The sequence below is a fragment of the Diospyros lotus genome, chromosome 1, assembly GCF_014633365.1.
Source record: "Diospyros lotus cultivar Yz01 chromosome 1, ASM1463336v1, whole genome shotgun sequence".
In the NCBI taxonomy this organism is placed as follows: domain Eukaryota; kingdom Viridiplantae; phylum Streptophyta; class Magnoliopsida; order Ericales; family Ebenaceae; genus Diospyros; species Diospyros lotus.
In genome coordinates this window covers 52,472,672-52,487,312 of record NC_068338.1, presented here as the reverse complement: position 1 = coordinate 52,487,312, position 14,641 = coordinate 52,472,672, and the positions used below count along the sequence as shown (strand labels likewise).

The 14,641-nt window shown below is 37.4% G+C and overlaps 4 protein-coding genes across 6 annotated transcripts; 3 read left to right on the top strand and 1 right to left on the bottom strand.

Annotated features, from left to right (window-relative positions):
- Positions 1–997: 997 nt before the first annotated feature.
- Positions 998–3,199, top strand: LOC127801405 (pathogenesis-related thaumatin-like protein 3.5). Of its 3 annotated transcripts, none has more exons than XM_052336538.1 (4): positions 998–1,067; positions 1,838–2,185; positions 2,252–2,555; positions 2,745–3,199. In XM_052336538.1, exons 1-4 carry the CDS (start codon positions 998–1,000, stop codon positions 2,908–2,910), a joined length of 888 nt encoding a protein of 295 aa, XP_052192498.1. In that variant the 3' UTR covers positions 2,911–3,199. The 3 variants fall into 3 exon arrangements, with proteins under 3 accessions (XP_052192498.1, XP_052192489.1, XP_052192479.1); XM_052336529.1 differs by lacking the exon at positions 998–1,067 and adding an exon at positions 1,147–1,279 and having other exon boundaries at positions 1,366–2,185; positions 2,745–3,197; XM_052336519.1 differs by lacking the exon at positions 998–1,067 and having other exon boundaries at positions 1,154–2,185; positions 2,745–3,197.
- Positions 3,200–3,386: 187 nt separating this feature from the next.
- Positions 3,387–12,702, top strand: LOC127801394 (UDP-glucosyltransferase 29-like). The gene is made up of 2 exons (XM_052336493.1): positions 3,387–5,462; positions 12,598–12,702. Exons 1-2 carry the CDS (start codon positions 4,121–4,123, stop codon positions 12,651–12,653), a joined length of 1,398 nt encoding a protein of 465 aa, XP_052192453.1. The 5' UTR covers positions 3,387–4,120; the 3' UTR covers positions 12,654–12,702.
- LOC127801399 (DNA-binding protein BIN4) lies at positions 5,840–11,201 on the bottom strand. The gene is made up of 12 exons (XM_052336506.1): positions 11,012–11,201; positions 9,960–10,224; positions 9,675–9,736; positions 8,137–8,299; positions 7,874–7,935; positions 7,737–7,790; positions 7,256–7,373; positions 7,100–7,146; positions 6,999–7,025; positions 6,619–6,694; positions 6,415–6,548; positions 5,840–6,301 (listed from the first exon to the last, which is right to left on the bottom strand). The coding sequence occupies exons 1-12, from the start codon at positions 11,057–11,059 to the stop codon at positions 6,203–6,205; spliced, it is 1,155 nt and encodes a 384-aa protein (XP_052192466.1). The 5' UTR covers positions 11,060–11,201; the 3' UTR covers positions 5,840–6,202.
- Positions 12,703–12,985: 283 nt separating the features above from the next.
- Positions 12,986–14,226, top strand: LOC127794462 (cytosolic sulfotransferase 6-like). The gene is made up of 2 exons (XM_052325559.1): positions 12,986–13,251; positions 13,509–14,226. The coding sequence occupies exons 1-2, from the start codon at positions 12,987–12,989 to the stop codon at positions 13,916–13,918; spliced, it is 675 nt and encodes a 224-aa protein (XP_052181519.1). The 5' UTR covers position 12,986; the 3' UTR covers positions 13,919–14,226.
- Positions 14,227–14,641: the final 415 nt, after the last annotated feature.

The window sequence follows — 14,641 nt, the reverse complement described above, 5'->3', positions numbered from 1 at the left end:
ATGGAGTGGGCTATTGGAAATGTTTACATTGTTGGCTCATGTTGTACAGGTTTTTTCCGGTACAAATGATGGAGATTTTTTGGTTTGTAATCTTTTACAAATTCCTCATAAGTTTAAATTAGTTTGCCTTTTCAGGTTGAAGTGGAAGGACCTGATTTATTTCCTATGTTATGTTTATTTTATTTCTTTCAACGCTGGTTTCAATTGATGATTTCTGGCAGCTAATGTTATTTTTGCAGGGGCCAAGCATGTGCAGTTCAGGGCGAGTTGAATTTAGCATATTGCACTTTTGAACTGAATCATTTTGCTTACTTTCTGAAAATGAGGTATACCTAATGTGTTTCGTTTCTCGTTTCTTCAGGGAAATTTCTGCTTTTGCTTACATCAAGGAACCAATCATGCAGCCACTATAGAAATGCAATTGTTGCTTGTTTGATTTGGGCAGTTTTTCATAACCGTTTGTGACAGACAAATGAAGTTGGGATGGTATGAGATGAAGTCCAACTCCACACAATGAAGAGATTCACAGAGAGATTTACAGACTTATGATAGAACACCTCATTAGCGGGCGTGGAAGGCTTTAAAAGCAGGGATAACTAATTATTCATTCAGGTTCATTTCAGACTCAGTTTCGGGGTTTCGAGCTACCTCATTTGCTGAGTGTATGGGGGAGCAGATTCTCCAATTCATATGCAATTGTAACCGATCTGATATTGGTCTTATTGTCTGTCTATATCCACATGGTGGCTTCTTTGTATGATTTCCGAACTATCAGTCTGAAGTTTCCCGGAAGTGACTCCGTGCACTTTTGTAAAAATTCGTAGGAAAATCTATTCTGGGTTTGTTTATTATCCAAATGGTAACTGTATCTTTAGAGGCAATGAGAGTTGCATCTGGATGTCTTTGTAAATTGAAAAGAAATAGTTGTTTGACTAGATCGGTTCTCATGTCATAGTTTGTTAGTAAATGAATTAGAGACAACTTATTTATATGTTATATGGATCGATGTGATTTTTGGCTACTACTCTGTGTCAGGATTATTTCACACGATGCCTGCTTTCTTCCTGGTATGTTGCAAGTTTAATGTTTATGGTGATTGGAACATATTTGTGCAAGCGGTTGGTTTCTTTGTTAGTTACACTTGTTGGATGATGAAGAAATATTATTTGTTACTGCTGTTGGGGTCATGCTTATACTGCCATTGAAGCATGACCCCAACAGAAATGATAACGGGTTCAACCTCAGCAAAACAGAAATGAATTTTCTGGCCTCAGTCAAGGTAATGTTATTCAAACATCATTTGAGTTTCATATAGAATGAGGCCATTCAGCTGTATTAACCACCGCATCCTCCTGCATTTCACAGACATCATTCAATTGCAATATAGTGGTGGGGGCCTTGCGATTATTCTTTCTTCATAATCTTCCTAGGGTTTTAACTTAAAAAGTTGTTCTTTTTCATTGATGTGTTCCCTGCAAGTAGCAAAGAAAGGAATTACTTCCCAATGAGGCCACCCAACCTGTAAAGAAATGCTAAACCCAGAAGGCAGATCTTGCGGCTGATCGATTCGACAAAGCAACCTTAACCCGTTTTGGAACTAGGATATGTATCAACAACCCATTCCTCTAACTGACAAACCACCTTGGATTCACCTGGAAACCAAGAACAGGCCACTATTTGGAACACATCCATCCTAAAATGCTAACTGTAATCCCAAAATGGATTATCTTCTACTTCTTTGTTGCCACATCTTTGATTTCTTCCTCATTTGCTTGCACATTCACTGTTACTAACAATTGTCCATTCACAATCTGGCCTGGGACACTTGCTGGTGCAGGAACACCTCAGCTTACAACAACAGGTTTCCAATTGGAGTCTGGCCAAGGCTTGACAATCCCCACAAGTCCAGGGTGGTCAGGCAGGATATGGGCAAGAACAGGCTGCACGTTTGATGAATCAGGAGTTGGGACATGCCAGACGGGGGATTGTGGTGGGAGGCTGCAGTGTGATGGATTCGGAGCCACACCACCTGCATCTCTGTTTGAGATCACTCTTGGCATCGGCGACGGAAAAGATTTCTACGATGTCAGCCTTGTTGATGGTTACAACCTTCCCCTCATCGTTGCCCCGCGAGGGGTGGGCGAGGGATGCAACACCACGGGCTGCGTTGCAAACATCAACATGGGTACGCTCCATTCCACCCGCCCCTCATTGGTGTTTTCATGTTTCGCCTAACAAATTCAAATGGCAGGTTGTCCAAAAGAGCTTCAGGTGGTGGGCGGAGGCGAGGAAGGAGGAGGTGGGGACGGTGGTGGCGGCAGCGGCAGCGGCAGCGGCGTGGTAGCATGCAAGAGTGCTTGCATGGTGTTTGGACTGGACCAGTATTGCTGCACTGGGGAATTTGCTAATCCAACTACTTGCAGGCCTTCTTCCTATGCCGCCATCTTCAAGAGAGCTTGTCCCAGAGCCTATAGCTTTGCTTTTGACGACGGCTCAAGCACCTTCACTTGCAAGGGTTACGACTATTCCATCACCTTCTGTCCCCTCACAGACGGGTACGTACAACAATGGCATTTTCTGTGATCAGGCTTTGACTCGTGTTAGAGCGAGCCCACATACAAATTTCACCTAGGGCACATGATTTGCAGGCTATTTGCACGTGCCCAATTCAGTTTCCATTCAATCTTCCATAAGAATGCAGATTATCACTCTCTGCGACTTATTCTTCTTCCCCATGGGTGCAGGATAATGAGAGCAAATGATACAATACTACCAGGTCCACCAATGACCCAACAGCATCCCCACGGTGATGAAGAAGTGATCACAAACATGGTTTCTGAATCCAATACAGTGTTACCCTTTACATTGATGTGGATTATCTTCATGGCCCTTGCCTGGAATTTGTTCTAAGACATTACAATCTCTCGCTTATGAGAAAAGACAAGGAAATCAATCCCACCCTTCTAACCAACTTAGGTTAGGTTCATGATTATACAATGCTAAATGTAAATTTCTAGTTAGTAAATTTGTAACTTAAGTAGTCCAAGGTGGAGGACTTTATGTATTGAAATATCTTGAACAAAATGCACCCAAAAAAAGAAACATACTAGGAACAAAGAAAACCCAGTAATCAATGGAAGTAATTGTCTCCATTGTCGTCGTTTTTTATGCAATTTTATATTATATATATAGTCTACGATTCAACAGTCTCTTATGGAAAGTTCACAGTAAAGTTTGCCTTAATTTCTCATCGCTTTTGACTAGAAAATTTTGCCCTAATCTCTGATTATTACAATCTAAATCTAAAAATGGGAATGTAGAGCTCCATTTAGGGATGAAATTTTCCGAAAATTTTACTCCCTCTTATGATCTTTTTCCCAAACGATATATTGGACTTATTATCTGGGTACTTTCAACAAATTTCTCCACTCAAAATTTGGAACTTTTATTTCACTATACTTTGAAATTTTCCTTAATTAAAGATACATTCATTCATACATACATACATATATATATATATATCATATTGAATTGCAAGAATAAAATTACATGTTTGTTCTCTGGAGGATTGGATGTTATTTAACTGGGAAACTTTCAGATTCCAAGGAATCATAGATTTTATTCTGCTCTATCCATGATTATTTTTTCTTTCCCTAATTTTAGGGTGATTTTTCCTTGCATTTGTGTCAAAGTTAGATTAATCATACATCAAAATTAACTAATCTAATTGCTGTTCGACTTAATCTATCAATGATTTCTTTTTTCTCCATGAGATATTGATTATCATTCAAACCTTGTATAAGGTAATGTAAGTGTATAGTATATACTGAACGAAGATTGAATTGCAGGCAGATATGAAACCCACATAATTTTCTTTCAACCCAAAGATTTTATTTGCTTGATTTTCTCCCAATCAAGCAAAAGAGAAAGTTGAAGGAATGATCGACAGATGATGATTCATTTCCATTTAATAACTTCGTTGATCTTGTCATGATTGAATATCTCTGATGATTCTTTCCTTACCTTAGATTCATCATATCACAGTCACCTTTATATAAACAAGGAGCAGCAATGGTGCAAAACCAAGAAATTAACCAGAAAGAGCCTTTATAGAGAGTTGATGGATCCCATTATCAAAGTTCTTATGTTCCCATGGCTGGCTCACGGCCATCTCTCTCCCTTCTTAGAGCTAGCCAAGAAGCTCTCCACCAGAAACTTCAAGATCTTCATATGTTCTAGCCCTGTCAACCTCAGCTCCATCAAAAGAAGAATCACTGAGAAGCAGTCAGACTCGATAAAACTAGTTGAGCTCCATGTTCCATCCTTGCCTGACCTTCCTCCACAGCTTCACACCACCAAAGACCTTCCTCCTCATCTCATGGTCACCCTTAAACAGGCCTTCGACTTGGCCGAACCCAACTTCTCAGACATTCTCAAAGCTCTGAAACCTGACATTCTTGTCTATGATTTTCTTCAACCATGGGCACCAGCCATTGCTGCATCGCATGATGTTCCTGCCGTTAACTTCATTACAAGCAGCACCACCATGACTGCCTTCGCCAACCATCTCTACCGGTACCCCCTGGCTACCTTCCCTTTTCCATCCATCTCCATTCGTGGTTACGACAGAGTAGACATCTCCCATCTGCTCAATCCTTCTCGAGACCTCGACAAGGATAAAACCCGGTGTTTTGATTGCGTCAAGAGGTCTTCTGACATTGTCTTGATCAAGAGTTTCAGAGAGGTTGAAGGAAAGTACATAGACTACCTCTCTGGCTTGGTTGGGAAGAAGGTTGTTCCTGTTCCTCTTGTCCAAGACTGCATCATTAATGAAGATGATGAGGGGATCTTTGAGTGGTTGAACAAGAAGGGGAAGGGCTCAACAGTGTGTGTTTCATTTGGGACTGAGTATTTCTTGACAGAGGAAGAGATGGAGGAGATAGCTCATGGCCTAGAGCTTAGTGGTGTGAACTTCATATGGGTTTTGAGGTTTCCCACAGGAGCAAATACTAGGGCTGAAGAGGCACTGCCAGAAGGGTTTCTTGAGAGAGTTGGCGAGAGGGGCATGGTGGTGGAAGGGTGGTTCCCACAGGTGAGCATTTTGCAGCATCCAAGCATTGGTGGATTTGTGAGCCACTGTGGATGGAGCTCAGTGATGGAGAGCATGAAGATCGGTGTTCCAATCATAGCCGTGCCAATGCACCTTGACCAGCCGGTCAATGCTCGTCTGGTGGCCGAAACCGGCTCTGGCGTGGAGGTTGAGAGAGGAGCAGATGGGAAGCTTGAGAGGCAGAGAGTGGCAGAGGTGATCAAACATGTTGTGTTTGATGATGCAGGGGAGGATGTGAGGAAGAAGGCAAGAGAATTGGGGGAAACCTTGACCATGAAAGGAGAGGAAGATATAGATGCGGTGGTGGAAGAACTGGTGAAGCTTTGCATGAACAGAAAGAATCAAGATCATGGTCAGTGATCATCAGTTGCATGCTCTCAAGTACTAAATAAATGAACCTAGGAAGGATTAGTTTCTATAACATACGCATTCACTTATGTCATTAACTCTTGCAGCTTCTAGTGCCACTCTCATCATATTAGGCTTTTGGTTTATTCCTAGAAATATTTGTCTTTTTTATGTTTAGAAAAATATGCCAAAGTAGAAATATTGTAATCTTCTTGTTTTGATTTTATGGTAACAAATTATTTAGATTTACATCAATGTCAATATTTTTATATCTTGAAATTTAATAAGCACGATTCAGTCGAATAAAAAAACAAGAGGTATCAATTTAAACCGACAAAAGTAGACTTTCTAAAAACAATTGAACACTTTGCCAACACTTCGTTGAGTACAGTGATGAATTATTTTGCAATAAAGATATGTATATATATATACAGCAGTGAATGTCTACACCAAGTAATGAGAAAGCGTTCAAACCAGCAACTTCATGCTTGCCAACTCATGAAATGAGGTTGCCACCTTTGACACTTCTAACTAGCTAAAATTTCCTTGCTTTAATACTGGAGCCAGAAGAACTCAAATATTAGGCTTCATTACTATGAAGGAATGTTAAATGTTTTAGGTCCCACAGAGGGGGGCTACAAAACCCACTGCCGGGACAATAATAACCAAAAGCAATGTATTGTTGTTGCTTGGTCCTTCCCATTCTCTAATGAAACATGAATGTTGGTTCTTAAATCATCTAAGTCACTTCTTAGTCCTGCCTTTTTTGGGAGCTTGAGTTTTCTTTTTTACTTTCTTGGGTGCCTTCGCTCCTGCAGCTTTACCTCTTTTATTTGCAACCCCCTACATCCACGACCACATGAGATTAGCATTTCTTTATTGCAGCATATTGCACAAGACATGATGTAGCCATTCCAATAGAGATATGAAAAACTAGGAAAGGTTAAGAGGCACACTGATGTTTTTGAAGCTTTTGTTTTGGGTTTTCCGTTGGCTTGTTGTCCCTCAGTTTGATCAGTTTGGTTGGTGATGGCTCCAGGCACCTTGTCAGCATCATCTTCGGAATCAAATGAGAATCCATCCAATGTTCCTGACGGATGATTGAAGGTAAGCAAGAGCCAAGAACTACAAAGTACATATCCTGAAAGAAATCCTCAAACCTTCAACCATAGTTTCAGCCTCGTAAACATTAGATTGAGGCTTCAGCTGGATGAAGTCATTCATGATAGCCTCTATCTGGTCAGGGAAATTACAAGTTGAAATTAGTAATTTCTATATTCTAATCATTTTGAATGCGCCACTAAAATTATGAAATTGGCAGCAAATCTGAGCAAACGATGAGTAAAAAGCCAACAGACATTTGAAAAAAGAAAGAAGGAAGCCCCATTAAAGAAAAGTTAGACGAAGGAAAATATCCAAATGAGAAATACCTACAATAGAAAATATTTCATAATTAACAGGATAGACGATGAAAAAGAAAAAACAAAATAAAGTATCAAAGTCAAAAAGTGAAGAGAAACCAGAGAGTTAATGAGCAAACCTTTGCTTCTGACTGTCCAAAGCTAACCTGAGCAACAAGTATGGGTTAATAACAGCAATCAAAATGTTCCAGACTCTAAATTAGATTAAATGATGACATACAACACAGAATGTCCTGGAAGGAACTATGGTTGTTTTGTATATGGTTCCTGCAACATAAACCAAATTCAAATTCAGAAGCCCAATTTCCACAGAAACATGCATAAAGAAAGTCAACTGATCTTATAAAACTTTGAGAGTAAAAAGAATCAAACATGCCTTTCAGATCTAACAACATTTCCTGATTTCCGGGTGGATTAGCCGAAATCACCACTCGCCCAACAGCACCCACATCACCACTCAGATCAATGGATTCACCTTCACACTCGACAAGGGCCTGTACAACATACAGTATTTACTAACAGTATTGACCCAGTAGGACTTCAACAAACAAGGAATAGCCTCCAAAACACACCGCATAAATGCCCTCATATACTAGCTTCTGAAACAAATACTAACTCTGGTATTCACACAAGCTCTGAAACAGGCTAGTGAATTTTTAGATTGATTAATGATATTATAGAAGCATAGCAACTAACTCAATGTGGGAAACCCAGGGTCCCCAGATCACTTTTTCCCAAAAGTTGGCTCCTGTTTCTCACCCTGGGTTGCAATAACAAACATCTAGTACTCAGGCAACAAGTGATACGACCTCCCTAGGTAAACATTATGAGAAAACAGAAATAAAAGCTACGCGTACCTTCGAAAGGCTGACTTTCTCAGAGAGCAGCAAAGGCAACCTTGAGGAGGAAAACTGTAATTTATATGTCTCTAAGGCGATTTGCAGAATAAAAGATCAAAGCACTCTTTTGAAACAGTTAATAGAAGTCTTCTTACACGAGGTTCAATATGCTTCCCAGCAGTCCCTTCATCTGCAACCTCTTCATCACCATCATCTCCTACAATCATCAAGCAGTGCATAAGCTGGTGGCATTGAACTAAATTATATTCAGTGAGAGAGAAAGAGATATAAGAGTTGTTAAAATTCACAGGAAGATTATATTTATAATAATCTTGTTGAGATAATAAAAGATATTACAATATTTATATGAAATCTTCGAAATGGAACCTCAGACATGTGATTTAGGCTTCTAGCATACCTTTTTTATGATCATTGTTGCTGTTTACTTTTCCCTTCTTTTCTGGTAGAGGATCCTCAGTTTTCAGCCTTTTCTTGGGAGATTTCCCCTTAGAAGCTTCTCTAGCAGGCTTATAAGGAGATTCTGAATCTGATGACAATGCCAAAACTAAATTTTCTGGTGCCTGGTCAGAGAACCACATATAGGGATCCAGCTATCATTAAAATTCTCTAGAATATATTAGCAATAATATTGTCAGATAAACAGTCAGCTAAGCATTGAACAACTTATTTTTAACATTGATGAAAGCTGAAAACAAGTAAATTTGAGACAATTTATTAAAAAAAGAAGAAAAAGAACTGGAAAATTTATCGGTGGATTGTAACTGATACAAGGAGGCCTAATAGTACTAGCAACTAACCAGAAAAGATGCACACCTTAAGAACCACAATTTGGTACTACTACTTATGCTTCATTTAGAATAAGTTGCTTTTATCAAACAACAATACGAATTCAGTTTATCTTCATCTTTTGCATAGACAACAATAGAATTCACAATATAAGGAGGATAAGCAGTGATGGACCCAATAACTTCACTACAGGGGGGGTTGGGAGATTCACCATCAAGGGGAGAAAGGTAAAGAAAAAAATCTTATGAAGCCCAAAGAATCAGTTATTTAGCCCCAAGGCATGTACTTCTTACAGTAGCTCAGCCTTCAAAAGTTGACTGCTTATTTTTTTAAGTTCACTGCCTACCTTCATCGGGACATCACATATGACCACATCCTAGTTCAACAACTTTACTTTTACAATCTCCGACCAGATTTTCTTTTGCTGCTTACTATATTCAGGGTTTCACATTTGCATCCAATTTATGTCAATTTTGAAGTAGAAGGCAACCATTATCTGTTCTGAAAAGAAAACTGCACTTGCATACACATACAAGCTTGACAGTTACATGCTTACTGTGTAGAAGTAATGGATTTTGTGCCATCTAAATAGCAACAATAGTTTCCTTGCTTCATCCTACTCCCACAGAAAGTAACAAAGAACAATTTAAATGAATCCGACCAATTTCTGAAGCCCCACAACCGAAGATCAGCAGTACTTATCCTGCTATCAACCTTTTATTTCACAGTAAGTGCAATCTCTAACTTTCTAGAGTAGAGAACTGATGGGTTTTAAATAAATGAAAAGATTCATTTAAATCGAAAAGGAGTTAGGTGTTGTATTCCCTTGCAAGGAACATAAACATAGCTAGTAGTTACACAATTTTTATATTTAAAATCACTTCTCTAGAGGAAGAAGAAGCACCTGCAAGCACCAAATCATGCTAGTGCTAAGTTGTTTTAGGTAATAATGACTTTGTAATTTATAAAATAACTGAATTTCTTAGAAGGGGGGAAAAAGTGACAACCAAAATCAGATTAAAAAAAACTGCTTTAGATGATGATTTTTTCCCTATTCAACAACAATGGCACCCTTGAGGACAAGACCTGAAACTTCTGGAGAAGAGGTTCCTAAGAAATAAGTGTGGAGTTCTGGTCCAGAGTTCTTACATCTGGTTCAATCTCCTTCTCAGACTTCACTGGTTTTGCAGATTTCCCATCACTGCCATTATCTATATGGTCACCGAATAACAAATTAGATTAGTATTTGAAGCACATTTCAGAAAATGAGAATGAGATGTAAACTTATAAAGACAAATTTATGTTAGAAAGCAACACATCACAGACATGCAACCAACAAAGCACAATTAGGGAGCTATAACTTGTTCAAAAGACATTCACTTCACATACCGTAATTAGGGTTTATATTGTCACTAACATAAGAAAAGTACCAACCTCTTTTTCTGCAATAATCTGTCTTCTTTTTCTTTTTTACAGGAGTGTGCTCTACCTTTGACTGTTTGATTGAAGACTTATCTTCGGAACTCCTGCTTGGTGAAGACTCCTTGTCATGACCAGATAGAAGCATATCTTGATCCTCATCTTTCACTGGAAACTGTGATGTTTCCTTGGAAGATAGTTCTGTGTCTTCCCTCAAAGGACTGTTACTTGGGGAGGAATCAGAATCTAGAGATACCATCAGAACCGATTGTGTTGGTGCCTGCACAATCAGCATAATTCCTAAAATTAGCACCCCAAAAATAGAGAGCAATTTACATTCTCTAGAATAATAATATTATTCATTATAATAGAAATCATTTAAAAGGTGAAAACTTCTCTTATTTTATGGCATTAATATGCTGAAAATGGCTAACTGAACAACTGAGTTTGAGCTCGTGCAAACTAGTTGAGTTTCACGACAATTACTGCCATAGGAAATGGTTAGGGTGTGTGCCTTTCACGAATAGGGTTTGGCGTACGAGTTTAATTTTTTTCTTATAACTGGCACCAGCCTGCCCTACTAATATTCCTCATAGTTTCCTACAATTTTGCATCCTTCTCTTTTCCAACTCAACAGAACAGAGCAGCTGGGAACTTTTTTTTTTTTTTTTTCCAATTCTTTTATCATATTTCACAAACCCCCTAAATTTAGGACCTGCTAATTTGCAACCTATTTTATTTGTTTGCAGCTGCATTAGCATAGTGGTGAAAATATATATATATAGTCCGCCTCTGACGACACTCCAGGCATAATTGCAAACATACATGCACACAGTAGATGGATGAGTGTCTATTTGAAATTTCCTTAACCGCTGCAAATTTACACGCGTGAATTAACAGAACGGTCGAAATTTCAACTCGATTAATTTGATGATCACACGTACAGTGTATCGGTGCGTTCTTATGTAGTCCAAAAGTTAAATAATACATTCCATGAGGAAATAGCAAAAAAGACTGAAATCAGAGGAAAATGGAACAAAACAGAAACAGAGGACGAATCAAGGCACCTGGAAAGCACGGAACCAATCTGGGGACTCCTCTCGAGAGCTACTCATAGTTTTAATGGTTGTTTCTTTTCTGGCAAAACCCTAATGCTCCGATCGGAAACCGTAGACGACTGTCGCTTACGGTGGGGAAAGCACCGACACTGGCGGCGAGCGAAATTGGGTAGGGTGTGGATTTGGCGGTCTTCCGAGTTCTGCGTAAATTTACAGTATTGTCCCTGATAGGAATTTTTTTATTTATTTTCTAAATAATATTACACCAAAAATCCATTAATGAAGATTCACTTGCTTGGCCCAACTAGTTTTGTGACGGGCCATCATTTTGGGCCGGGGAATTAGAATTGTAGCTTAAGACTATCTAGACCCAATTAGAACTTAGAGCTAGAACTAGAAGGTTCTTAGTCTACCTGGCCCATTTGATACTTACATTAATATAAATTTAAAATTATTTAATTATAGAATTTAGATTAATTTTAATATCAAATAATTTTAAAGTTTATATTAATGTATCTTACACCAATTTTCATTAACAAGATTTGATCAAAAAATTAGAAAAGGAATTGTATTTTAATAAAAATCAAAGTTTAATAATTGTGATAACAAAAATTAAAGTTAAGTAACTTATTTAGTATAAAATATAAAATTTAAAAATTAATAGTATAATTTATCCAAATACAATATATTCCAAGTTAAATATACAGATAGTCGAACATATTATTGAATTTCAATTAAATAAAGTAAATTCAAATTAATAAAAAATATAACTAAAAAAAAAAAAAAATCCCGAGCAACATCTGCATTGTAGATTGGTTGGGATATTTTTTTTCTTATGAAAATATTTTTTGAACACTCATTTATGATATTTACATGTTAGTATATTATATATTTATATTAATATATCATAAAATATAATATATTAATATATAAATATGATAAAAAATATTATAATTGAACAGTCATTAACATATACTTACTTTGTTTTCTTATTTTTTTTTTCAACCAAAGGTTCATTCATCTCAAGTAAATAGAGTAAGCCTTCAAGTATGATAATAACACGTAAATCTTTCATAATTTAATATAGTCAAGAATGTTTATAAATTGTCACATTTAAGTACTTTTGAGTATTTATTTAAAAATACACTAAGACTATCTTATTATTTTAGCATTTTAGATACTTGTAATTTGATTTTTTTCTTAAGTTAAAAGGATAAGTTAGGATACAAAGGGCACATAAAGTTAGATTAGACCAACCATGCCTAACTTGTGGCCCCATTCATGAGATTAGTTGACTAGGTTGACAATTTTGTTAAAGTTTCATTAGATCAATCGTCTAGAAAAACCACTGTAAAGTCTCAAAAATACCCCCTTCAGATTTTGTATAGCATTTAATAACCCTTCATCTTTTTGTCAATACATATGATTTTATTTAATTATTTATTGATTTTATAACAATTTGCTATTTTAATTTATATCATAAAAATGTGCCAATGATACTTCTTATATTAAAATTTTGTAAAAATATCATTTTTTTGTGTCTATATATATGACTTCAATCCAATCAACACAAACTAATTCTTTCATTATTGCAGATAGAGAAGATCCCAACATGTCAACCAATCAGCAAAGTTTCGACCCCAACAAGTAACACTGGGGCGGATCTAGGAACAGATTTGAGGAAGACTGGCCCTCAAATCCATAAGCTATTTCAGCTCTTTTCTCCTAAATGGGTCAAATTTGAATCTAGAAAAAACTCCAAATCTGGGGGAGAGCTCAATGCCCCCCCCCCCCCCCCCTCTAAATCCACCCCTGAAGCAACAAGAAAAAGAAGTGGTGGTGACAATTATGAAGAAACCCAAGGGGAGTGCAGCCTGTGCCCCCCTCCCCCCCTAAATCCACCCCTGAAGCAACAAGAAGACAACAAGAAGAAGAAGGTGGTGGTGACAACTATGAAGAAACCTACAAGAAATTCAGACACATAATGCCAACTCTTCCCCAAGAAACAAGCTGGGCTAGTGAGCCACTGGCCAAGTACCAAGGCATGTGCCTAACCCTCCCCATCCTAAAAGGCCACATCTTGGCTCAGCACCACTTTCAGCCTCAAGCCACCCATAGCATTTTACTAGCCACCTTCCCCAAATCTGGCACCACCTGGTTCAATGCCCTGCTTTTCTCCATCATCAACAGGAACCTTCTGGAATTTTCCATCCTTTGCTCACCACCAATCCCCATGACTGCATTCCCTTCATAGAAACGTCCTTTCCCTCTTCCTCCTCCTCCTCGTCCCCGCCGCCTAGGCTTTTGGCTACCCACATCCATTACCCTTCACTACCGGGATCATTATTAATGGCTTCTAAGTGTAAAATTGTGTATGTATTCAGGAACCCTAACGATGTCTTCATCTCCAGCTGGCACTTCTACAATAAGCTGAGGCCTACAGAGCTGCCGTCTCTCTCACTACGACAAGGGCTTGAGCTGTTCTGCAATGGGGTTTCAAGATGAGGGTCCTTTTGGGACCAAGTTTTAGGGTACTGGAATGCAGGCTTGGAATCACCCAACAGGGTTTTGTTCATGAGTTATGAGAGGACAATGAAGGAGCCTCTGGTCTGTGTCAAGATGTTGGCTGAGTTTTTAGGGCAATCCTTTTCCTTGGAGGAGGAGAAGAGTAGAGTTATTGAGGAAACAGTGAAGCTGTGCAGCTTTGAGAATTTGAGCAACTTAGAGGTGAATAAGACCAGTTTGACTCAGTTTGGACCTGAAATAACTCTTGAGAATGATGTGTTATTTAGGAAAGGTCAGGCTGGAGATTGGGAAAGCCATCTTACAGGTGAGATGATTGAGCGTTTGGATCAGATCACAGAGCAGAAGTTCAAGGGCACTGGATTGATGAACTCCATGATCTCCAATAATTAAGTATTCATCATGATTGCAAATTTTTTTTTTTCTTCTTCTATGGGATCTTTATCACCTACTAGTGGCTTGTTTTCATTCCTTGTTCTACTTTATTTTGTGGTTTAAGTAATGTTTTGCAAGTGATTTGTATATCTAGTATATGATGCAAATGTGATGAATGGATGGCAGGCCAAATTTATATTTTGCATATGTCCTTTTATTTTTTTTATTTAAATTTTTTATTATTTCAATTATACTATTAAATCTATATTTTCGAATCAATTTAATTCTTATATTTTAATAATTTTTTTCGTGTAATAATTTAAACTTTTCATTATTTTAATTACACTTATGTATCTATATTTAAATTAATCTAACCCTTATATTTTAATATGTAAAAAAAAAAATTAGATGATTCAATTTAACCTACTTTTTTTTATATATCAATGTACATGAATTAAATTAACTTAACAATATAAATACAAGTGGTGTATCAAAACAACAATCAGTTCATGTTGTCATATGAAAAATAAAAATAAAATATAAGAATTAAATTGACTAAAAAATGTAGATACATGAATGTAATCAAATCACTAAAATATTTAAATAACCACACAAAATATATATATATATATGAAAGCATAAAGGCAAAAATATGAATTTGACCATAAGTGAAATAATGAAAGTTCACATGCATGCATGATATTAGACAAACAAGTATTCCACAACTTGATTTGGTAGATG